The sequence below is a fragment of the Talpa europaea genome (genome assembly GCF_964194135.1).
Source record: "Talpa europaea genome assembly, chromosome: 2".
Lineage (NCBI taxonomy): Eukaryota > Metazoa > Chordata > Mammalia > Eulipotyphla > Talpidae > Talpa > Talpa europaea.
Window position 1 is genome coordinate 89,472,223 of NC_140068.1, and position 23,955 is coordinate 89,496,177.

At 51.2% G+C, this 23,955-nt stretch overlaps 1 protein-coding gene across 1 annotated transcript; it reads left to right on the forward strand.

The window, feature by feature from the left end:
- Positions 1-882: 882 nt before the first annotated feature.
- On the forward strand, positions 883-6,471 carry FRS3 (fibroblast growth factor receptor substrate 3; the record flags this gene model as incomplete). The annotated part of the gene is made up of 5 exons (XM_084228144.1): positions 883-948; positions 1,944-2,130; positions 4,204-4,365; positions 5,137-5,294; positions 5,557-6,471. The coding sequence occupies 5 exons, from the start codon at positions 883-885 to the stop codon at positions 6,469-6,471; spliced, it is 1,488 nt and encodes a 495-aa protein (XP_084084270.1).
- Between the last annotated feature and the right edge of the window lie 17,484 nt (positions 6,472-23,955).

Genomic DNA, 23,955 nt, shown 5'->3' on the forward strand with positions numbered 1-23,955 from the left:
GACCATAATGTAACACCTCATTTGAAGAGACATCAAAAGGTAAATTTGAGGTGGATGTTGGCTCTGTGGTGAGGGAGTTCAAGAGCGGTCTTGGACAATGTGGGAAGGGCAAGGCAGAAAAGGAGGAAAAAGAAAGCCAAGATTTCTGGTTTCTCAAATTATGGTTTCTTTGCTGAATTTGGATGAGGGCCCCAGGTTGCCACCGCCTTCCATATGCAAATCACTTCTGGGTCCCTACTTTTTTCTTTTTTTAAAATATTTATTTATTTATGCATACAAGAACTGGGGTACAAGCCAGAGGTGTGGGGGGTGAGAGGATTCACCAGAGAGAGTGGGGAGCAGAACAGGCATATCTACTGAAATACACTGCTGAGGGGAACAGCGGGCAAGACAGGAGAGGTCTGCTGTGCCATGTGGGTTGCTTCCTGGCCAGCCAGGGTTTGAACTCATGCTCAAGTGGTTAGCAGTAGCTTGATAGCGCTGTCTTTAACCCCTGTGCCACCAGGGAGGCCCTGGGTCCCTACTTTTACCCATGCTTTTCCTGCTGCCCAGTGTTCCCTTCCCTATGTTTACATCAGGTCAAAATCCTACACATTTCTCAAGAGCCACATGAATGTTATCTCTAGAAGCTGTTTCCACCCCCTGTCAGCATCAGTCTTTAACACATCCTCACTTGAATTAATGTTTATCCAATATGTGTCTGGTCCTGGATTGAGTGCCGGTTCCCTGAGGGAAGGACTGTGTCGTACAGTTCCTTAGATAATAGGTGATCACAATGAGGGCTTCTGCTGGAGTTCTTCAGAGCAGGGGCTTTTTGGAGTTGACCTGATGAATGCCTTGTTCCTTGTGTGTTTCCTAGGGCAAGCTGTCTGCTCTGACACCATGGGGAGCTGCTGCAGCTGCCTGAACAGAGACAGCATCCCAGACAACCACCCCACCAAGTTCAAGGTACCCATGGCTCGTTCTCTTTCCCCACTTTGCAGTATGGCTTCTTGGACTCCAGCTCTGAGCTGTTGGGTACCTGGTCCTCCATCAAGATGAGGTTGTAGATTGATTAATATTTCTTGACTTAAGGGACTCTGAGGTGGCCTGAGGTAAAATAATCCAGGCAGGCCACTCTCCTTTGTTCTGCTCTTGGTCCTACGAAGGATGAAGAAGCGCAGTGATATAGGAGCAAAACTGCATCTAGAATGTCCATCCTGACAGTGGGTCTTTGTATCCTTATATAGAATTATTTTTGAGAAAACAATTGTTATTTAAGAATTTATATTATATATATTATGTATATAATATATATACATATACATAATATATATATACATTATAGATACATTATATATATTTTATATATATACACACATACATGTAAAGTATTTAAAACAGAGCTTAACATGTGTTAAGTGCTATACAGTATTAGTGTTTGCTTTGGAAAGCTCAGACCAGGCAGACCTAATGGACCCTGTGCACCCCAGCCCCTCCTACCTCCCTGCAGGGAATGCACATACCCAGTTGTTGAGGCACAGCTTTCTTCTGCTCACCAGAAGAGGGAGCCCTTCACAAGGTGACTTTGGAGAGGTGGTGGAGGCAGTTATCTATTTGTTGTCTGGGGGTCTTACTCTCATTGTCTTAAGATATTGAACTTAAAATTGACCACCTTCTCCCATTAATGTCAGGTGCTTGGATACTTAGTCATGGGCCGTCAAAGTCATCTAACCTTGGTTGTTAACCATCTGACCTTGGAGCTCAACTAACTACCTTTCCCTCACTGCTCAAATGACAGAACTGAGGCCTAGAGAGATGTCGTGGGTCACTGGCACAACTTCACCTGTTTCCCCTTCCATAGAGTCTGTGGTAGAGACAGGTGAGACCCTCGGCCCCCCATTTCTAGTCCTGTGTTGGCCCATTCACCCTTGTGTTCCCACCCTCCCCCCTCCCCCAACCAGGTGACGAATGTGGATGACGAGGGGGTGGAGCTGGGCTCTGGAGTGATGGAGCTGACGCAGAGTGAGTTGGTGCTGCACCTGCACCGGCGCGAGGCTGTCCGCTGGCCCTACCTCTGCCTGCGGCGCTATGGGTACGACTCCAACCTCTTCTCCTTTGAGAGTGGCCGCCGGTGTCAGACGGGCCAGGGTAAGTACCAGCCCCTGACTCACCCACCCAGGTACTGAAGGTGGAACTGGTCGCTCGGGGGGTGCTGGGGGTGTCTAATGACATAACAGGTGCTGCCCACTGAGGGGCAGGGTCACGGCCATTGCACACAGCTTGTTAGTGCAGAAGTAACTTGATTCTCAGGGCATTTCTCTTGAGTCATTGCGGCTCCGACCTAGGCCCCTCTGTGGGGAAATTTGTTGCTTAGCCCCTGGGAAGGAACCAGTGTTCTCAGGCTAGAACCTGCCTCTGAAGACAAGAGAGTCCTCCTCCTTCCAGTTTTATGGATCACCATTGCCCCCTAATTGGGAACAAACTTTCTCCTGAGGTTTGCTGGTTTGAGGTTTCCCTGGTCCTGTAGCTTGGACTCCCTGAATAACGAAAGGTCAGGCAGGAGGCACTGGCAGCCCGGGGGCTGTGTTATTTGGGAGGCAGGACTCTTGGGTCCCTAGTAAGTAGACAGAGTAATCCTTAAGAGACAGGTCTTTGTTCTTTTCACTGGGCAAAGGAGTGTGATGTTTTCTCTTTCCTCTCTTTTCTCTCTGCAACTAGAGGTCAGGGAATCCTGGGCTGTTCCATGAGGTGAAGGCTTGAGCTCTTTGAAAGAGTGGCATGGGCTGGGCTGGACAGATCTTTTAGGGCCAGACCTGAGCTGTACTGAAGGGAGCCATGCGGGATTGTGGTCAGTGTAGTTTCGGGCTTTAACTTTGAGAGGTGGAGTCAATGAGCTGCCCTGACCAGGCTGCTGGTGCAGCTGTTCTCTGAGGCGGTAGTGGAGGAGTGTCTCCTCCATGCATCTTTCCATTAAAGCCTTGAAGCAGGGCCTCCCCTGGTGGCGCAGGCAGTTGAGCGCAGCCCTGTGAAGCTGTCCGCAGCCTCTGCAGTGCCGGTTCATTCCCAGCTGGCGAGGGTGATGGCACAGCTGACCTCTCCTGTCATGCCTGCTGCTCCCCTCGGCAGGGTATTTCAGTCAGTCTGCCTGTTCTGTTCCCCGCTCTGTCTCTGGTGAATCCTCTTACCCTCCCGTGAATCTGGCCTGTACCCTGATTCTTGTATAAATAAATAAATAAATAAATCTTTTAAAAAAAATAAAGCTTTGAAGCAAGGCAGTTAACATTGCTGAGCAGGGATTGAGCAGGAGGAGATTTCTATTCTGCTGGTGCTTGATCTATACTTGGCTAGGTTCTCCTAAGACTCCAGGCTTTCCCAGCTTTTTCTAGCCCTTGACATATCTTGCCAGAATAATTTTTTGTCCCCTCTGTTCCTCCTATCCCAGTTGCCCCATGCCCTGACCTAGTTTTAGTGACTTTTGTTGTGGGTGTATGCACATACATGCCCCAAGGAGCCTCTTCTGAATCCTGCGCCTCTGGTAGGGGGCTGTGGAACCCCAGGCTGGCCCACAACTCTGAGTCACGGTGTTTATCTCCATCCTGCTGCCCCCGGGACTTTGCATTGGAGTTTGAGGGGTTGTAAAGTCGTCACCTGGTTGCCTTGCCATATTTTTAGCTCGTCAACGCACCCTTTCTTCCAGAGTCAACGTGCCATGATGTCAGGGGCCTGTACACAGTAGACATTCATTCTTTGCCCAGGTACTGGGCTAAGTCCCCAGTGGACAAGCAGTGAACATGATAGACATTCCTGCCCTCCAGGAACCTAGAGGTTGTGGGTCGTAGAGCAGAAGTCTGGTGCCCTGGGGTGCTCACTGTTTTGGGGAGCAGGGGGGTATGCAAAGGAGGATAGGGAGAGCATGTGAACAGGAACTGTCCTTCACCTAATACTGTCCTTTCTACTTTGACTCTCAGTCTCTTCCCCTTACCCTTGTACACACACATCCTTATGGAAGTGCTTCAGTGTCAGAGGACTATAGCTGAAGGGTTAACTCACAGGACTGTGGTTGGGTCGGGGGACCTTGGCCCAGCATCTCCAGTAGCTCTTGGGGTGAGTGTTCAGGGTGAGAGGGGGCCCTCCACCCCCTGTAGGCCTGAGACTGGAGTTCAGGGATATTTCCTGAGCTCTGAGCATCTGTTCAGCATCTCTTTTCCTCCTCTTCCTCAGGGATATTTGCCTTCAAGTGCTCCCGGGCTGAGGAAATCTTCAACCTCCTGCAGGACCTGATGCAGTGCAACAGCATCAATGTGATGGAAGAGCCGGTCATCATTACCCGCAACAGCCACCCAGCTGAGCTCGAGCTCCCCAGGGCCCCCCATCCTCCCAATGGTGAGGATGCCTGTCTTCAGCACCCCAACACAAACACACACAGACACACCACACAGGTCCAGGCAGCACCAGTCTTAGAGGCACAAATCAAGCAGGCAGGCAGGATCGATGGGTGAACTAGCCTTCCAGCATCATTGTCCATGTCTGAGCCACTCTTAGGGATAGATAAGTCCTGGCCTGGTCCAATTACGTGACTCAAGCTGAGGCTGGGGAATCCTGGGCCTTGTATCGACTGATTGTCGGGGAGCAGACAGGAAGACATTGGGTTTCCATGGAAACAGCAGTCTGGAGCTGTTTTACTTCCTTCGTAGTCTGCTGGGTCACACCCATGTACCTTTCCTGACTGCTGGTGCAGGCGTCTCTGACCATGATGGTTTCTTCGGAGGTTCCCACAATGTCTGCTTGTTCATTTACTGAGTCCACACTTAAGGCCTGCTCTGCATTCTGCACCCGTGGCCCATGGGGGCAGAAGAAATAGAAACGCAGTCCCTGATTTCAAGGAGCTTCTTGGGAGCTCACTGGCAAGCTAGAACGAGGCAAAGGATGTGCTGTCAGTGTTTCAGATCGACTGTAATGGGTGAGGTGGGCTTCAAGCTGGACTTCAGGCTAAAAGGCAGGGTTTGAAGAAGAGAGAAGGTGAATGTTGGGGGGCTGTGATTCATTGGGGGCTCTTCACCTGGGGAGCCCTGGAAACACCTCTCTTCTAATTGCAGTAGGTCCAGGGGTTGGGTGGCTTCAGTACTGCTTCACTTGGTCTCTCTTCTGTGACAGCTCTGGGCTACACTGTCTCCAGCTTCTCCAATGGCTTCCCCGGCTGCCCCGGAGAGGGCCCACGATTCTCAGCTCCCCGGCGCCCCTCAACCAGCAGCCTGCGACACCCCTCGCTTGGGGAAGAGTCCACCCATGCCCTCATTGCCCCTGAAGAGCAGGTGAGGAAGCAGCTGCTCTATTCTTCTCCGGTAGTCTGAGTGGGGACAGGGAATCAGGAAACGTGGCATCTCCTCCCAGTGAGGACCGTGGGAGGGAAGAGAATCAGTAAGCTCCCTTCCAGTCCCTCCCTTCCCGGAGTTTGGAAGACAAGAAAAAGGAGGAAACCTGGGCTCTTTACATGTTTCCTCTCTCACTCCGTTCCTTCTGTTCTCTTTCCTCCTGTTCTGGATCCTCCTGCTTCACTGGGGCCCTCTCTTGCAGTCCCACACCTATGTCAACACACCGGCCAATGAGGATGCCCACCGCCGAAGCCGGCACTGCCTGCAGCCCCTGCCTGAGGGGCGGGCGCCTTTCCCCCCGCAGACCCGGGGCCCCGACCAGCGGGACCCGCAGGTGTTCTTGCAGCCAGGCCAGGTGAAGTTCGTGTTGGGCCCAACCCCTGCTCGGCGGCATGTGATGAAGTGCCAGGGCCTCTGCCCCAGCCTGCATGACCCCCCACCCCACAACAATAACAATGAGGGCCCTTCTGAGTGCCCAGCCCAGCCCAAGTGCACCTACGAGAACGTCAGCGGGGGGTTGAGGCGAGGGCCCGGCTGGAGACTGAGCCCGGAAGAACCAGGCTGGAATGGTCTTGCCCATCGCCGGGCTGCCCTGCTGCACTATGAGAACCTGCCCTCCCTGCCCCCTGTGTGGGAGAGTCAAGCCCAGCAGCTGGGGGAGGAGGCCGGGGATGATGGGGACTCGAGAGATGGGCTCACACCCTCCTCCAATGGCTTTCCCGATGGCGAGGAAGACGAGACCCCGCTGCAGAAGCCCACCAGCACCCGGGCTGCCCTCCGCAGCCACGGCAGCTTCCCTGTGCCACTGACCCGCCGCCGAGGCTCCCCTCGGGTCTTCAACTTTGATTTCCGCCGGCCAGGCCCCGAGCCCCCGAGGCAGCTCAACTACATCCAGGTGGAGCTGAAGGGCTGGGGTGGAGACCGCCCCAAGGGGCCCCAGAACCCCTCAGTCCCCCAAGCCCCTGTGCCCACCGCCCACCCTGCCCGCAGCTCAGACTCCTACGCCGTGATTGACCTCAAAAAGACCGTGGCCATGTCCAATCTGCAGAGGGCTCTGCCCCGAGATGATGGCACTGCCAGGAAAACCCGGCACAACAGCACCGACCTGCCTCTGTAGGGACGTCCCTCCTCCCCGCCGCGGCCCAGCTCTGCCTCACGCTCCAGTCCTCTGTCCTCTGAACCCACACGCCCCAGGGTTCAGGGTTGCTTCGCAGAAGGGCATTGAGGTGGGACCGGATGCTTCCCCACGCTGGCCAGAGCCCCCAAAGATAGCAGCCAGAGTCTTCTGGTCTCAGCTTGGAGAGAGAAGAAGTGGCCAGGCGAGGAGGGAGCCACAACGTAAACTGTGAAGGGGTCCCGTGATTGCATTTAGCGCCCTCCCGAGCGTCCATCGTCTTGTCTGTCTGTGTGTTTTTTTTGGTTGAAATTTTGAAACATTTTGTACCTGTTGATTTTATTTATCAGTTTATTTTTCTATTTATTGTTTTAAATGTAACTTAACATATTTATTATTAATATAATTATTTTTAAATTCTGGCTCGATGGATGATGTCAGATTCTTAGGGAATCTTCTCTGGCACCTGATTCCCTCCCCTCCGGCGATCCAGAACACCAAGGTCTCAGTTCTGGAAGCACCCTCACCCTTGGGTGGGGATTGGATTGGCCAGCATCCAGAACCTATTTGGATATCTCTGTCAGTGAAATGGGCAAAGACTGGCCAAAACAGGATATGGGAGAGGCCTTTTCCCTGGGACTAGCAAGGTCCCAGGGTGCAGCTGCTGCAACTCCAGCGCTGGCACCAAACCCTTCTCTTCTGTATGTCCTTTTGATCTGGACCAGGGTGCTCGGCTGCTGCAGACTGGATTCATCTTGCCTTTTCCCACACTGCAATGGGGAAATGCCATCCTCTGTCTTCAGCCCATTTCTGCTTTCTCTATGTCCTTTCATTCTACCCCTGATCCTTGTTTTGGCCCCCACAGTCAGGAATGGGTCTGTCCAAATAGGAGAGCCAAGATGGGGGTGGCTGGGGCAGATATGGCATGCCAGGACCAGACCTCGGGGCCCTGGCCATGTAGGTGACTTAAGGGTTTGCTCGGGTTCCTTACAAATGGACGGACATAGTCACAGGGGAACCAGAGGCCTGGCCTGAGTGAAAAGATCACTCCTGACAGCTACTGTCTGCTCTCAAGCATTTGGTTACCCCAAAAGGGCCTCAGTTTTTGCACCTGGAAAACAGGGAACTGGCTGTGAGGAGTGACCCATTAGGTAATGAACACGGCACCACTTCGGAAGGTAGACAGATCTGGACAGGCTGTGTTAACAGCCCACTGTTTGGAGGAAAAAACTGGAAGTCACTTTTCAGTGCGTGAGACTTCAGACTTGCTCCTCCTTCACTGAACAATACAAGAAGGAATAGTTAGCCTTTCTCTCTGGGGTGGCCAGATTCTGGTCAGACCCCTGGGCTCCCAGAGCATGTTGTGGACCATGTTGTAATTGCTTCGTTGTGCATTTTTGTGGGGCACGGGACAGGGGGTGTGGTCAGGAGACATGTCCCAGGAGTTGGCTCCCAGCCCAGGGTGGCCTCCAACCTTCACTGTCCCCTCCCAGGTCACTGCCTCGGACCACAGAGGTCTGCTGCAGGAATTTTCCTCTGGCAGAGCTGGTGGGTGTGATGAGATGGCTTTCCTGGCGGGAAGGGCGGGTGGGAGGGATACCCAGGAAGGCCACCCTGCTCCTGTGTTGGAGCTGGCTGCTGCCATCAGGGCGTGGTGTGCCAAGGGAATCCCTTTCCATCGGCATCATTGCCCAAAGATCAGTGCTGGCATCTGCGCATGTTTGCTGAGTACTCAGTTCTCTCCTTTGGAAACAGGCCCTACCCACCAGCTGAGCTGCCCTCAGGAAGGGAGAGGAGCCAGCATCCTGTCTGGGAGTGACATTTCAGGTCAGACCAGGAGGGGCCCTCCCCAAGCCCACCCTGGGTAATGACAGCACTTTAGGTTCACATAAACACAGGCAGCCGTTTGCAGTGCCCTGTGCGCCATTTATCTCTTTCAGGCTCACCGGGCAGGATGTTATCTCCGCTGCACAGAGGAGGAAGTGGGCCAAGAGGTGAAGTGACTTGCCTCAGGTCATGAAGTTAATTAGTGGCTTGAGCTGGGGCAGGATGCCAGTCGTGTGTACCCCTCCCACTCCCCCCAGCTCCCAGCCTGGCCTAAAGGGGCTCAGTTCTCGCAGGTGGGTGGCAGGGGGAGGGTGCTAGGTGTGCCCTCCTGAGGGTGCGTCACCAGGGGCCACATTCCAGAGTTCCCACTCAGGAATCCTTTTGAAATCTCAGCTACTGGCTCTGCCTCATTAACTACAAGGTGAACTTGCTCTCCCCCAGGGCCTGTCAACTTCCACTCAGACTCTTTTGCTCTGACACTCTTGGTGCCTCAGAATGGTGCCCATTCTGTAAAGTGGTGTGCAGGATGAGGCCGGCCTCACTATGTCCCTGTTGCCCTCACCAGGCGGGCATCTCATCCTTATGAGAGGCCCAATCAGACCAGGGCAGACCCTCTCTGAACCAAGGGGTGCTCTCTGAGAGATACCTTAAAGAGGAGTCATACTTAGAGGTAGAGGAAGAAGTTGATGAGGGACCCCTGCATCTCTAGAAAGACTGTGGAGGCTGAGGTGGAGGGAATGCTGAGGTAGGAAAGAGGGGGTCTGTGTGGGTCCTCATGGCTCTGCCTCTGCAGTTTCAGAGTCCAGGACAGAATCCACAGGATCCATCCAGAAATCCTTTGACAGGATTCCTAGAGATATTTATCAGGTTTCTGCTCATAGACTTCCTGAATGGGGAGCTCACTACCTCACAAGCCCTCCCTCCACTCTGGTCTTATGATGTCTCCAAATTGCCTCTCATCAGGTCCTAATTCTGCCCCTGGATCCACACTCAGCTAATTCTAGTCTCTGTCAAGGGTGCAGGACTTTGAAAGTTGGCGTTGCCACTGCTAACTAACCACCCCTCTGTGACATAGAATAATAACAGTGCCTCCCTCATGAAATGGTGAGGGTCACAGAAGAGGACACAGCTGCCCATAGGAAGTGCTCGGCAAGTGGCAGATCTTTTCACCAGAACGCAGTTCTTTTGCCATAATCAGGTGGCCATGCCTCTGCACTCTAGCTTGATCCAGAACCAAGGGCCTTATGCAGGCCCGACCCAGGCCCAACCTTCACCTTCCTTCAGCACAAAGCCTTCTTTGTTCTAGACCTGGCACTTCTGCTACATGCTTTAGCTGCATTAGTATTCACTCCAATGGCCCTTCTGGTTCTTGGGACCTAATAGCTGGCCAGAAACCACAGGGCTTTCTATAGAAACAATTGCAGCATCCTCGCCCTCTCAACCCTTATCTGATATCGGAGTCCTTGGCTCATTTAATCAAAATCCAAACTGTCCATTCATTCAGCGGATGTTTGTCTTTAGTCTGAGGCTTTCCTGAATTTGGAGGTACCAGCTCTTGTGAAAACAGAGGTGACAGGAGAGAAGAGACAGAACTTGGCGTGGGTTCTCTGTGGGTCATGGATCGTGAGGGGTGATAATGGCCCTGGGACCTTCAGCCAGTTCTTCCAGAAGCTTTACTCCCTGCAAGTGGTGGATAGGAAGCCTCCTTAACACTTACCTTGCTCACCAGGTAGATCCTTCTCTTGGCCTCTCTTGGGCCCCAGTTCCTCTGGGGGGTGGACATTCCTGCCCACAGCCTGTGTGGAGCGCCTGTGGAGACAGGTTGGGGAGGTCAGCTGAGTGAGAGCATCACTCAAGCTCCCAGTGGCAGTTGTCATGATGCTCATTCTCATGGGGTTATTAATGTACAGGGACCCAGGCACTGGAGGGAGAAGGTTGGAAAGGGTGGAATTAGGGAGACCTATTGGGAGGCTGCAATTAATCTAGGGCAGATGAGCGTGACTTCTAGGCCATGGGAAGTAGTGGAAAGGGACAGATTTGGGGGTGTCCTATATTCTGGAGTAGACCCAACAGGGCATTAGCAGTGGAAATGATGGGGAGGAGGGTGTGGGAAAAGGAGGAATCAAGTTGGTTTCTGAGTTAAGGGGGCTGCTTTTTATTCAGGCCCTGGAGGGATGGATGCTTTCATTGACACAGGAAAAGAAAGTGGTGGGTGGGGGAAGAGATATATAGATTTGACTTGGAGGTCTGGAGGAACAGCCCCTGGACATCGTGACCCATCCCAGGGCCAGAGGCTAAAAAGCAGGGTCCATTGGGGAACTGCCCTTATATTCCAGGGCCAGACCAGGCCTTATAGGAGACCCCAGCTTTGCTACTCAGGCACCTGTGGCTTGGTGTCTGCTCTTTGCTGGGTCTGTGACCAGGGAGGACTTGAGCATTGATACCCCACCCCCAGGGCTTTGGGAGGTGAGGCCACAGGGCTGCAAGTATGCAGGAGGTTAATGTCCGGAGTAGGCAGGGGGAGGTCAGCAGAGGCTGTGGAGTAGGCGCCCACGCAGGCAGTCTCTGGAGGGTCAGCCATTGGAGCCTTGGATCGACACTGAGCAGTGGCCACAAGTCCTCCTGCAAAGGGACAAAGGTAAGACCCTCGGAAGTCCTCCTGGAGCCTCAGCTTCTTGGAATCTGGGTGGGGTGGAGGGGAGGGCCCTGGACTTGGCAGGAAGCTAGCTAAAGGTCAGCCAGACACTCCCAGACACCCTCAGAATCAGGGGGGGTTGAGTCAAGAAAGCAACAAGAGTGACTTCCAGGAGCATGCTCAGCCTCTCTTCTCCTCCTTCCCTGAGGTTATGGGTCCCCCTGCCTGCTCCAGGCCTTGGGTTCCCTGTACAGTGGGCATATGCAGTCAAGCCCTCCAGACATAGGGGTGTCAGGACAGTTGGTGTGACTGGCCATCCAGCTCCCTGCCCTGGGCCCTCTGGCTTCCACCAGCCCTAGGTGACCCACAGGAGGAACCCTGAGCAGAGGGAAAGTCCTGGAAGGGTGGGCACTGCCATTCCCAGGCACACCCTCCAGAATCCAAAGTAGATTGGCTGTCCCACCATCATGGCTGGGACCATACCATGTCCATCTGAGGCCCAGTTAGGGCCCATGAGGCAAGAGGGTGAGTCAGTCCTGGAGTTTCCTGGACCCATTATCAGTGTTTGGTTTGGGACACTGGGAAAAGGCCAGGTTCCTGCTCCTTATCCAGGCCCTAGTGATTAGATTCTCTGGCCTTTGATAAACCTGAGCATGAGATATAGGACTACCTTCCTGTCACCTAATCCCCAGCACGCCCCACACCCCCACCCTAGGAGACTGGATCTATGGCCAAGCTCAGCTCAGTCCAAAGGACCCCTCCTCACAACCTGTCTTACCTGCTGGCTCCCTGCTACCTCCACCCAGCACACAAAGGTCTCAGGAGGATGCATTTCTGACTCCTCTAGAACAGCCTGGCGCCTTAAAGGGAAGACTGCCCAACAACAGGGGGAAATTTCTGCAAATTTCTAGGCCCCACTGCCAAGTGGAGCCACTTTCTCCAGGGGAGAAATTGTTGGTGGGGTGGCGGGTTGTGGGGGGTGGTGCTGTGCAGGTCCACATGGCAGCAGGACTGGGCTGATGTCAAATGTCTTGAGCTAAGTCAGATAACTCTGCCTTCTCTCTGCCTTGGGAATAGCACCTGTAGGGCCTTCCAGGGCCCAGACCCCTGCTGAGGGGAGGTCCAGGCTCTCTCTCAGCCAGGACTTAAAGGGGAAGCCCGGGTAGGGGGTGGGGGGGAAGAGAAGAAAGGAAGGGAGGAAGAGGAGAGGGAGGATGACATGGAGGAAGGGTGGGAGGAGAGGGCCAGGAAGGGTGGGGGCTGGAGGGAAGAGGCTTGTGGGGGCCTTCCTGCCCTGCTCATGGAGACATGCACAGATGCCTGGGGTGCAGGGCAGACATGGCTGGGTGTGGGGTTCAAGTGTGTGCCTGCGCATGTATGGTGTGGCTATTCCTGTGTGTGTGGGGGGGTCCTTTAGCATTTTGCATCATGAGCCAGGACACACGCACACGCGCATGGAAAGTGCTGCATAGCCATGTTATCTGAGCTGCACCCTGATCTAGTCATTTCCAATCAGTTGCATTTTAAAAAGAGCCCTCATCGCGAACCCCTAGACTGACTTCACCCCCCACCAATGGGACCTGAGAGCTGTGATTCGATATGTTAGAGGGGTCCATGGTGGCGTGAGCTGCACACAGGGGGTCCTCTGAGGTTGGAAATGTGACACGCAGGAAGTGGGGAGGCTGAAACTGAGATGGGAGGCTATGCAGTTATCTTTACCTCCTGGCAGCCTCGGCAAGCTCTACGCCCCCCATTTGTCCCCGACCCTAATCCCTAAGTTTCAGAGTCCCACCCAACTCACTTGGTCTAAGGGTCTCACACTCTGCTAACTTGTAGTCTTTCCTCTGAGGTTTCTCCCAGCCCCCCAACAATCCTATTCAAAGTCTTCCCCAGTCCATACTGCCCCTCTCTCTTCTGCTCCAGTTTTGGGAGGGGCACAGCCTGCCTTTGGAAAACCTCCACGCTCTGATGTCTGGCGGTAGGCAGTGGGCCAGAGCAGGAGCAAGCTAGGTGTCTAATTTCCTTCCTGCTGAGGGTGGTTGCTGGGTCCCAGCCTCCTGAGGGCCACCCCCAAGGGCAGGGCAGTCTCCTCAGGGACCAGACCCAGGACTTGGCCATCACCAACTAGAAGTTTGACCTGAGCCAGATGGGGCTGGACACAACCTTCCAAAGCCAGGGCCTCCACAGTCATAGACAGCTGTATTAGATTCAACCTGAGCCCAGAGCCCAAGGGCAGCTTCTGTCTCACCAGGGAGAAGACCCTCCCTGCCTGGGAGCTTCCCCCCTGCCCTCGAATGGTTGACCCCCTGATGGACAAGGCTTATGGAGAACCTGCCACATGCCTCACTCTGAGCAAGAGGCTGGAGACGGGGGTACAAGAGAAACAGGAGGGAGGCAAAGGGGGGCAGTTCTGATGGGTTGACTCAGACCTCAGAAATGGGGGTACAGTTGCTCTGCAGCTGCCTCCTTAGTCTGTGTCTTTAGTCCACACAGACAGGATGACAGCACCTTTGGGGGCACAACCAGTCAGCTGTACATAGGTGAGCTCCCCTGGGGCCTGTGGTTGCCCAGGGTTACTGGCAGGTCACCTTCCGGAGGTGGGGAGATTCAAATGCCCCATTCCAAGGGAGGGGACCTGGGGGGCTTCCTTCCCCATTCCAGCCTGGATCTGCAGGCTACACGGAGGCGGGAGGGGAGGGAGGGCATGACCACTGCCCTCTGATGACTCCCCTGCAGGTTGTCCAGAGAGGACCAGGCCACTGACTGGTGCTTCCAGGCTGCCTGATGTCATGGCCATAGCTTCTCCCTCCTCCCTGTCCGGAAGCTTCCCCTGCTGAAGGTCATTGGGGTGCCAGGAAAGGCAGGCACCCAACCCACTGTCACTGGGAGTCAAAGTGCATTTGGCTCCTTCTAAGTTCTGGCCTCTGAAGGTGTCCTGCCAGCTACTTAGTGCCGATGGGCTGAACTCTTCCTGCCCTGAGCAATAGTCTGTTTCCTACCTGCTTGGACTCCATCTTTGTGCCTTCACTGGAGCATTCATCTGGGGTGAAATGTACCTGTGGTTGTGGGGGTGGGGGGGGTTAGGAGGCTGAGAGACCAGGTGGGAAGGTTTTAGGTGCAGGACGGATTTCTGAGATAGGAACCCCCTTCTGTCTCAGCAGCCCTGGCGGGAGTGGACTCTCACTACTTGGTTCCAGGCCCCTTATTCTTTCTCCTGCTTGTCACCAACTGCAGCAGCAGTCAGAACCCGCCTGTCATCACCTTCACCATCAATAGCATCAACTTCCCCTGCGGGGGCCCCACCCTCTCCCTGTCCCTTTCTGTTCTGGGACAGGAGGTAGGGGTGAAGGGCATATGCAGCCCTCAGAGTCCCAGGATGTCAGGTTTGCAAAAGACATTAAGGATGAATCGATTTAGCATCCTCTTTGGCAAAATTTATACCAAGAGCCACCATGAATCCAGAGTGTTCTGAGCTGCATATGCACAGTGGTTGAGTTCTAGTTCACCTGTATTGGGGCCCTTGTTCTGTCATTTCTGAACTTTGTGACCTTGGGCATCTCTTAGCCTCTATTTCCTTGCCTGTAAATAGGAATGATACAGTGTTAACCTTATCAGGTCCTTGTAAGATTAAGTGGACTGGCAGACATAAAGGGATGCAGCAGTACCGGGCGTACGCTGAGCACAGCATACGTGCTGGGCTATTCCTGGGGCCAGGCACCGAGCCAAGGGCTCCATGTACAACTGCTCTTCAAATCCTCGTGAGAGCCCTGGGAGAAGCCACCACCATCACCTTAAACCTGAGACGTGGTGCTTACTACTTGTGGGTGTCCCTGTTCAGTTTGCCCAGGTTGAGGGGCTGAAGCCAAAGTTAGAGATCTTGGCGGTCAGTGGGTCCTCCTCAGGTGATTTATTTATTTATTGAAAGATTTATTTTATTTATTTATGCATACAAGAACAGGGGTGTAGGCCAGAAGTGGGGGGAGGTGAGAGGATTCACCAGAGACGGAATGGGGAGCAGAACAGACGGATCTACTGAAACACACTGCTGAGGGGAGCAGCAGGTGAGACAGGAGAGGTCTGCTGTGCCATGTGGGTAGCTCCTTGGCTGGGCAACTCAGGCTGCAGTGGCTGGTAATAGTTTGATAGCACTGAGACTTCAATCCCTGCACCACCAGGGAGGGCCTCCTCAGGTGATTTAAACCTCCAAATGTGGAGGTCCCCCTGCTCACCCAGGCTTTACCCTCAATTAACCAATATGTTTTGAACATTGTGCATTCCACCATGGGGGGCACAGAAGAAGAGACACGACCCACTCTCCAGACATTTGTGATCAGTCACTTGTGTGCAAAATGGTAGCTAATAGTGTAAGATTGTGTGTGTGTGTGTGTGTGTGTGTGTATTCACATGCTCCCCCATGTGCTCATGGCCATAGAGGTCAGCGTTTTTTCAAATTGTTGCTCACAACCCACTAACCATCACTTTGAAACAAAAAGAATAGAAAAATTAGGGTGCATCAAGTGTACCCTATATACGTATACATGTATTTATTTATGTAGTCAAAGTCTCAAGGCCTCAGCTCTGGTGGTTGTATCTCTGCCTCCCTTGGCAGGCCCCTCTCACTGCTGTATTCTAGCTCTACTCACCCCATTATTTCATCTTCCCTACCTCAGGCCCTTTGCTTTTGCTTTTTTTCTTGCCATAAATGTTTCTTCACTCTCTTTACCTGCTTAATCTGTATTCATCATGAAGAACTCAGCAGTGGGTCACACTATCCCTCCCTCCCAAATTGAGGGAGAAACTGAAGCTCAGTGACTTGTCTGATGTCATACAGCTAGCCAGAGGTGGACTGGGACTTGAGCCCAGGTTCCTCTGGCTTCAGAGCTAAGGCTCTTTCCTTGACCCAGTGAGACCTGACAGCCAGGTTCCTTTCCCTCCAGGTCAGCGCAGTCCCTCCAGGACTGGATTCCAGTCCTCAGAGAGTGGCAGTCTATGTGGCTTTCTGGGGTCCACCATTCCATCTATGACATGGGCAACAGAAGAGTGGACCTGGCCACTGCTGTGTAGATTGACTCCACCTCTCCCTGGTATGAGGTATCCCTATCCCGCTGAGTCTCTGGGTATCACAGAAAATGGGGAGTCCCCTTCTTTCACTCACTTCTACCAAGCCCTGTGATTAAGAGTTGAGATCTGAGCGACCCTCCATAAAGTAGCTCTGTTGGTTCTGGATTTGGGGAACGACGCAGGTAACTGAGTGGTTGGAGAGAGGGTTTGACATTCATGTCCACTCAATATAGGTCAATGGGTCCCAAAGCCACTGCCACCACTGCGCAGAGCTGTGGGCCCCTGCACCGGCTTCCCAGGCCAGGCCATGGGAGACCCTCAAGTTGCACCGCGCCTCCCAGTGGAGAGTAGATGTCCCACTTATTCGAAAGCAGCGTCCTACGGGTGATAATAGAATGCTACAAAGGCGAGAAGCAGCTTCCAGTCCTGGGTAAAATCAAGTTCCTTATATCTGATCAACATGAATGAGCTCATCAAGACAACACGTAGGGGCCTCCCTGGTAGCACAGGGGGTTAAGCACAGCATTTTGAAGCTAGCCATAGCCACTGCAGCACAAGTTCGATCCCTGGCCAGGGAGGTGACCCACGTGGTGCAGCAGACCTCTCCTGTCTCACCTGCTGCTCCCCTCAGCAGTGTGTTTCAGTCAGTCTGCCTGTTCTACTCCCCACACTGTCTCTGGTGAATTCTCTCACCCCCGCACCTCTGGCCTGTACCCCAGTTCTTGTATGCATAAATAAGTAAATCTTTAAAAAAAAAGAACTAAAAAAAAAAGACAACTTTTAGGTGCTTACAGCTCAATGCACTCAAGCCTTTTCCTGCCAGTGACGGCACCGGCGCAGCCTGCACGCCCAAGAGCATGACCGGGAGAAGGATGAGGGTGGATTCCAGTATGTGGTATGTGCTACTCAGGAGACTTTTGTTGGTGTCAGACTAGAAAAGTATGTCTGTTCTAGAATTTTTTAAACACTTAGCAAGAGGGAGCAAATAACGAAAGTTACCAACTGAGATCGATCAGTTCATCTCCCCAGAGACTGTCAGCACAGTAATGCTCCTGCCTAAGAGTTTCAGGAAGTTGCTTTTGTGCTTCAAGCAGAAGAACTGAGTTCTCAATGAGTATATGCAGCTTTGGAAAACTATATTATCTAACCTCGGCTGCTTGTCTTCAAATTCAGGAGTTTAAAAATAATGTGCTTTGAAACCTAAGTTGCCAATAAAGTAGACCTTCACGTTATCAAAAAACAGCGCACTGCCCGCATGCTTGGCGTGCAACGCACTCAGATCCCGCTATAGGGTGGTGCAGGTGAGCTCGTGCGAGTTTCACTCCAGCTCTGACTTGTGCATGGTACCATTTCTGGAGAAAAGGGACAGCAGTTGGGGAACAAATGGGGCCCGCAGTGTGGACAGAGCATGGACCTGGTGCCCCCACAGTTGTCCTGCCTTGTCAAGTCAAATGGAGATGGCCACACCTCGGCTGGGGGTGGGAGGGCACAGGTGGGCCGGAATGCCTGGGTAGCTCATGGTAGGGGAGACCGCCCCTCCTGATGGGGCCCAGGAGGAGGAGAACTCTAACACCTAAACACTACCAGGATGGGGCCCCTGGGACCCTCTGGAAACTGCAGACTCTGCTCCTCCTGGAGGTGGCCTGCCCAAGAGACAAACTCCTAGGAGACAAGGATTTCAGGCTGTCATTCTGTGGCTTCCTGACGCTGTTTGGTTGGGAGCCCGTCTCAATCCTCGGTGTCCATGAAATCATAGGTGTGATATGTCTGCTACATATCGGCGCTAAAATATTATGATAAATACATGGCTGTTCAAAGAAGACAGCCGCATCTTTAGTTCAACTAGTGCTGTCTCTGCCTCTCTGCCCAGTGGACATTGTCACAAGTGAGCCTGCAGTCTCCCCCTCAGCCCGGACTCTCTGAGCAGGAATTGCCACCCCCTTCATCTTTGGGGTTCTTCTCTGAGGACAGGTGTAGTGTCTTCCTTCCGTTCCTTTCCTCTTCTATTTTAAGTGTGACTCTGTAAGACTTTTCATTGAAGCACAGCAGGTCCTCAAATAATGTCATTTTGTTCAATATCATTTCAGGATTAAATAAGTTGGTGAGAAAAATAATCCTGGTTTCCAGAGCCTGGAAGTATGGAGGTGTATGGAGGTGTCTCAAAACATTAAAAATGGATCTGTCATATAGCCCAGTAATTCCACTGCTAGGCACAGACTCAAAAAATTCAAAAATACTAGTTTGAAAGGAAACTGGCACCTCCATGTTTATTATAGCATTATTTATTATAGCTAAATTATGGAAACAACCTAAGTGCCCCCACACAGATGAGTGAATAGAGAAGATGTGGTCTATATACATGATGGAATATTATTCAGCGATCAAAAAGATAAACTCATGCCATTGGTGGCAACATGGATGGAACTGGAAGGGATCATGCTCAGTGACATAAGTCAGGAGAAAGATAAATACCAGATGGTGTCACTGACATGCGAATTATAGCATAACTAAGTTAAGAGTCAGATAAAGATAATATTAAAGAAAGTTGAGCACAGAACTGAAGCATCCAGAGGGAGGAGGGATGGGGGTGAGGTGACAACAAAGAGGGAAGGAAGCACAATGGACTATGGGTGATTTGGTGATGGGTGCCCTCCAATGGCAATACCTGATGGGGGTGTCCAGATATTACCTCAATTAAAAATTAATTTTAAAAAGAGAGAAAAAGAATCCCAGTCAAGTTGAACAAAAGAGCATTATTCAAAGACCTGGTTTTGCTTAAAGTTGTAGTTCGGAGCACCTACTGACACTGTGCCACGAGGGCTTACTGGCTAGACACACCCAGTACACTGATCATGAGCAGATGGTGCAGGTTTCTCAAAGATGCACCTAACCAGAACTCGGGTCAAGAAACACCACGATCAGTGCCCCCATGGATCCTTTTACTTCTTCAGCCATCTCCAGCCCCCTGCCCAAGTTAAAGCCTTTGACTCAGCTGACGGGTATTGAAGGCCGGCTGCATGCCAGCACTCTCATTAGCATGGTCTTATCGAATTATTACAGCAGTCCTGCTGGCAGGGTTATTATCCCCACATTACAGTCAAGGAGTCTCAGATTCAGAGACAGGAGGTGAATTGTCCAGGATCAGTTAGAGGTGGAGACTGTGCAAGTCACTTCTTCTCAAGTCAAGTGCAAGTAACTTGCAAGTCACTTTGCACATTTCTTCATTATGTGCAGAGGGATGGATGACGAGTTAGAAGCAGGGTCCCTATGCCATCAGGGACAAACCTGCATGGACAGCTCTAAGATTCCTTGCGCAGAGTCATCCCTTACGTTTTCTGGGAACTGTTCCGGCCCTTGCCTTTCAAAATGCTTGCCGAGGGAGCTGCCAAATGCTTGCAGGCTCCTGCCTGTGGTCACGGTGATTGGTTCAGGAGTGGGCACTTGAGTCAAGATGGGCCAATCAGAGAACTTCCCTGAGAATTTTGGTTTCATTCTTTCTCTGGAGTCTAAAACTCAGCTGGGAGTGGTCAGTTAGGAAGAGAAAGTCAGCCTACAGAGAGAAAGAGGAGAAGAAAGGAGAGGGGAGGAGGGTGAGAAGAGGAAGGAGGGGAAAAGGAGGATAGGGGGAGGAAAGAGCAGAGCAGGAAGAAGCAGCAGAGAAAAGGTCCTAGTGGTGTTTGGGTCCCAGATTCTAGCTAACCCCAAGGCTCTGCTCCATCCTCCCGCTTCCTGAAACTAGACTGCAATGTGACAGCCCCTCCCCCATCCATCCAGGGCATCCCCCAATCCACCTAGGCCTGACAAGCAGACAGTCGTCTATATGCAAAGGCACATTAATTGACAGACCAGGGAAAATGATGTCTGTTTCTCCATTTATATGCAGAGATTGATTTCCAGATGTTAGAGATCTAGACAGCTAAAGTGGACCCCTGTGTGGAAAGGGGATAAGGCATTTTTATGAGGGCTGTGTGATTAAACAAAAATAAAGCACCTTCCTGTGTGGCATGAGTTCCACAAGGGGATATTTTGGCAAGGAAGCATTCGCTTTAAAACCTTGAATTCAACTCTTCCTTATAATAGATTTCCACTTAATAAATGCAGAAGGATGGTGGAGATAGAAACGCACCTTTAGACAAACACCATCATAACTATTACCGGCAGTTTTCCATTAGCAAATGTTAAGATTAGGGCCTCCCTGGTGGCGCAAGGGGTTAAGACGCAACCTATGAAGCTGTCCGCAGCCTCTGCAGCAGGGGTTTGATCCTCGGCCAGGGAGCAACCCACATGGCGCAGCAGACCTCTCCGGACTCTCCCGCTGCTCCCCTCAGCAGTGTATTTCAGTCAGTCTGCCTGTTCTGTTCCCCACTCTGTCTCTGGTGAATTCTCTAACCCTTCACACCTCTGGCCTGTATCCCAGCTCTTCTATGCATAAATAAATAAATCTTTTTTTAAAATGTTAAGATTAGTGGGCAGAAGAACTGTGAGAGACATAATGCTGGCATGGTCTCAAGGTATTTCCCCAGAAGACACTAATTACTTATCAAGGGAAAGAAAATAACTATACAGTCGAGAAATCTAGTGGACCTCACCTTAAGCAGGTTAGTAAGGTGAAGTCAACAGTAATAAGACACATCCAGATCAGGTAGCTCTTGATGTCGTGCATAGAGAGGGCGTATCATCTCTGTGGTTGCTGACACAAAATGCATGCCCTCAATCTGATGGTGAGAAAACACCAGAATAACCTAAATAGAGGAACATTCTACAACAGAACATCTTTAGAAGTGAGTGGTTAGGTCATCAAAGATAAAGAACTGAGGATCTGACACCGATTAGAGGAGACTAAAGGGACAGGGGAACCTTGAGTGAATCCTGAACCAAAAAAAAAGGATGTTAGTGGGAAAACTGGGGGAATTCAAATAAGATTTCTAGGTTGGTTCATAGTATTAGATCAGGGTTTATTTCCTGGATCTGAACATTGTTCTATGAATTATGCAAGATGTTAATCTTAGGGGCTATCTGGATAATCTGGATGAAATGTATATGGGAACTCTCTATTTTCCATATGTTTGCAACTTTTCTCTAAGTCAAAAATGATATGAAAGTAGAAAGAAATAAAAACATAAAACCTTGAATGTGAAAAAAAACCCTCAGGTCCAGTGTGTTGACAGAAGTTAAGTATGGGTGTAAGTATGAAACATACATATAAAATTTAAGGAAAAGGACTATACAACCAGGAAAACAGCTGAAGTTGTCACTGAAAGTCACATGAAAATCGCCTAAGACTTAAGGTTTATGAAATACCTGTCCCCAGAGCTAAGATGAGGTGTTTCAGCTCTGAGTACTTATTTAAGGGGTTAGAATACACAGAGAAGCTCCAATCTTTGGTGCAATCTCACACCCCCCTACCTCTATTGCTCTAAAGGTATTCCTTTAGCCTCTGCTTGAATGGCTCTAGTGATGAGGCGCTCATAATTCTCCTTTGATTGAATTTTCATTTGTGTGGCTAATGTTGTTGATAGCGCTATGAAATCAGAAATAACCCAATGATTAGGGCTAAGTAATCCCAGCTACTAAGACGATAGTGCACTGTGTAGCCACTGAAAGTGATAAGAAAATAAGTTTCCAGAGCTTATCTCACTGCATGGAAATGTGTATGCAGTAATCTTAAGTGACAAGAACAGAACAGAAGTTGCGTTTATACACGGATTGTAGCTATTGTAAAATCTAAATGTGTACAATAAGAGCTAGAGGGTAATTTAGAATGGTGCAGTTTTGCAGTTTCAAGTTGCCTTGATTTTTCCAAAGTGGCTTATGTATAGAATTCTAAATAAAATTTAGAATCCAGAATTTTAAAAAATACCCTCGATTAAAGGGTTTGGGGATTGCCATTTCAAGATGAATGGAGAATGATTGGGCAGCATGGAACACTAGATGGGAAGGAACCTAAAGCCATGTCTCAGGACTTTGGGAAAGAGTGATTTGATTTGATTAGTGATGTCTGCCATGAGTAAAGGATGGACAGTGACAGTGTGCATGCTATGTAGCCGCCATCTCCTCTAGAGAGACTTCTAGTAACCAGGGCCACTATGTAGACACTCTAAATGACCAATGAGCTGTTAAAAAGCCATGATTAGCAAGGGGCCTTTTTTCTGTTTACTAGTTACAAGTGGTAGAATTTTGGGTAAGTCACCAGGATATAAAATGGTATGAAATAAATACCATAAGGAAAGGAAAAGCAAAATCCTCCACAATAAGGGCCAGTTTGAAAGTAGGTGGGCACAGTAAGGAAGGCTGTGGCATTTGAATTGGGTCTTTTTTTTTTTTTTTAAGATTTATTTATTTATTTATTTATTTATACAAGCACTAGGTACAGTCAGAAGAGAGTGGGGAACAGAACAGGCAGACTGATGAAATACACTGCTGAGGGGAGCAGTGGGTGCGGCAGGAGAGGTCTGTCGCGCCATGTGGGACCCTCGCTGGTGGCCAGGGATTGAACTGGCGCTGCAGAGGCTGCGGGCAGCTTCACAGCCCAGTGCTCAATCGCTGCGCCACTAGGGGAGGCCCCTTGAATTGGGTCTTGAAGGATGAGGAGATTTTGCAGGTGGAGAGATTTGGGAAGGGTGTTCCAGATGGAGGGACAGCACAGATAAAGGCACGAAGATTGGTAAATAACATGATAGAAGATGCGCATGGATATAGAAGAAGGGGCAGACTGAGGGTATCCTGAAGGCCAGGGTGATGAGTTTGGATTAGATAACCATGGTGGGGGAGTGTTAAATGAGTTTTGTGGCAGGTGGTACATAGAGGGAGATGAGATGAGAGGGTGAAGAGAAAATGTCTCTTTTTTTAAGAGGCAAGTGCTAGGAGAGGAATTTGTAGCATGGGGTTGGAAGTCAGAGCATTGGGGTCTGGGAGCTTTTTTTTTTAAGATTTATTTATTTATGCATACAAGAACTGGGGTACAGGCCAGAGGTGTGGGAGGGTAAGAGGATTCACCAGAGAGAGAGTGGGGAACAGAACAGGCAGACTGACTGAAGTACACTGCTGAGGGGAGCAGCGGGCGAGTCAGGAGAGGTCTGCTGTGCCATGTGGGTAGCTCCCTGGCCCGGCCAGGGATTGAACTCATGCTGCAGTGGCTGCAGACAGTTTCATAGGTTGCGTCTTAACCCCTTGCACCACTAGGGAGACCCCCGGTGTGGGAGCTTTCACCAAGCTCCACTGAGGACAACCCCATGGGCTCCATCTACTGCTCAAGATTCCCCTGGCGCCTGTCCAGGCACAGGGAGATGGAAGCCTCAGTCTCTGCCCTCAGGAGCGTCTAGTCTCTGGGGAGGGGAGACATCTCCTGGGGGTCTGTCCTAGGTATATAAGACCCGATGCCAAAGGGAGGGCACCAGTTTGGTGCCACGTTTAGGGGTGAAGATGAGCCTGGGTGGAAGCCAAACTGCTGTGCTTCCTGGGGCTTCTGTGCTTGGGGGAGATGGCCCTGGATGACTTGCACATCCCTGGCCATAGGAGGAAAGGGTTTGAGGGGTGAGCAGAATCTGGACATGTAGAAGGAAGAGAAGTGGGTCTTCTAAGCATGGGGAGCAGGCTTGGGACTTCAGGGGACACCTCAGAGACTGAGTGAACTGTCAGATCAAGTTAGGGAGACAGGGGTTGCAGACCCCTGGCTGAATGCAGTTGGCCAGGGATGCTCAGAAGGGAGATGGTATAACCGGGGTTTAGGGAAGGTTAGAGTCCTACCACATAAGGAAAGGACCTCTGGAGGCCCATACCAGGGAGTCTGGTAGGCTTCACAAGACCTAGGGGATCCCTTGGATTCTGCTATATTCCCAGGATCTCACCAGATCCCAAGGATTTTATGGTTTTCTTTTGCCTATTCTTCCAGATCTGCAGATCCCCTCACCCCAGGAAAGTCCGGCCTCCCTATCTTGCAACTTCTATCCCAGAGTCCAATGTGT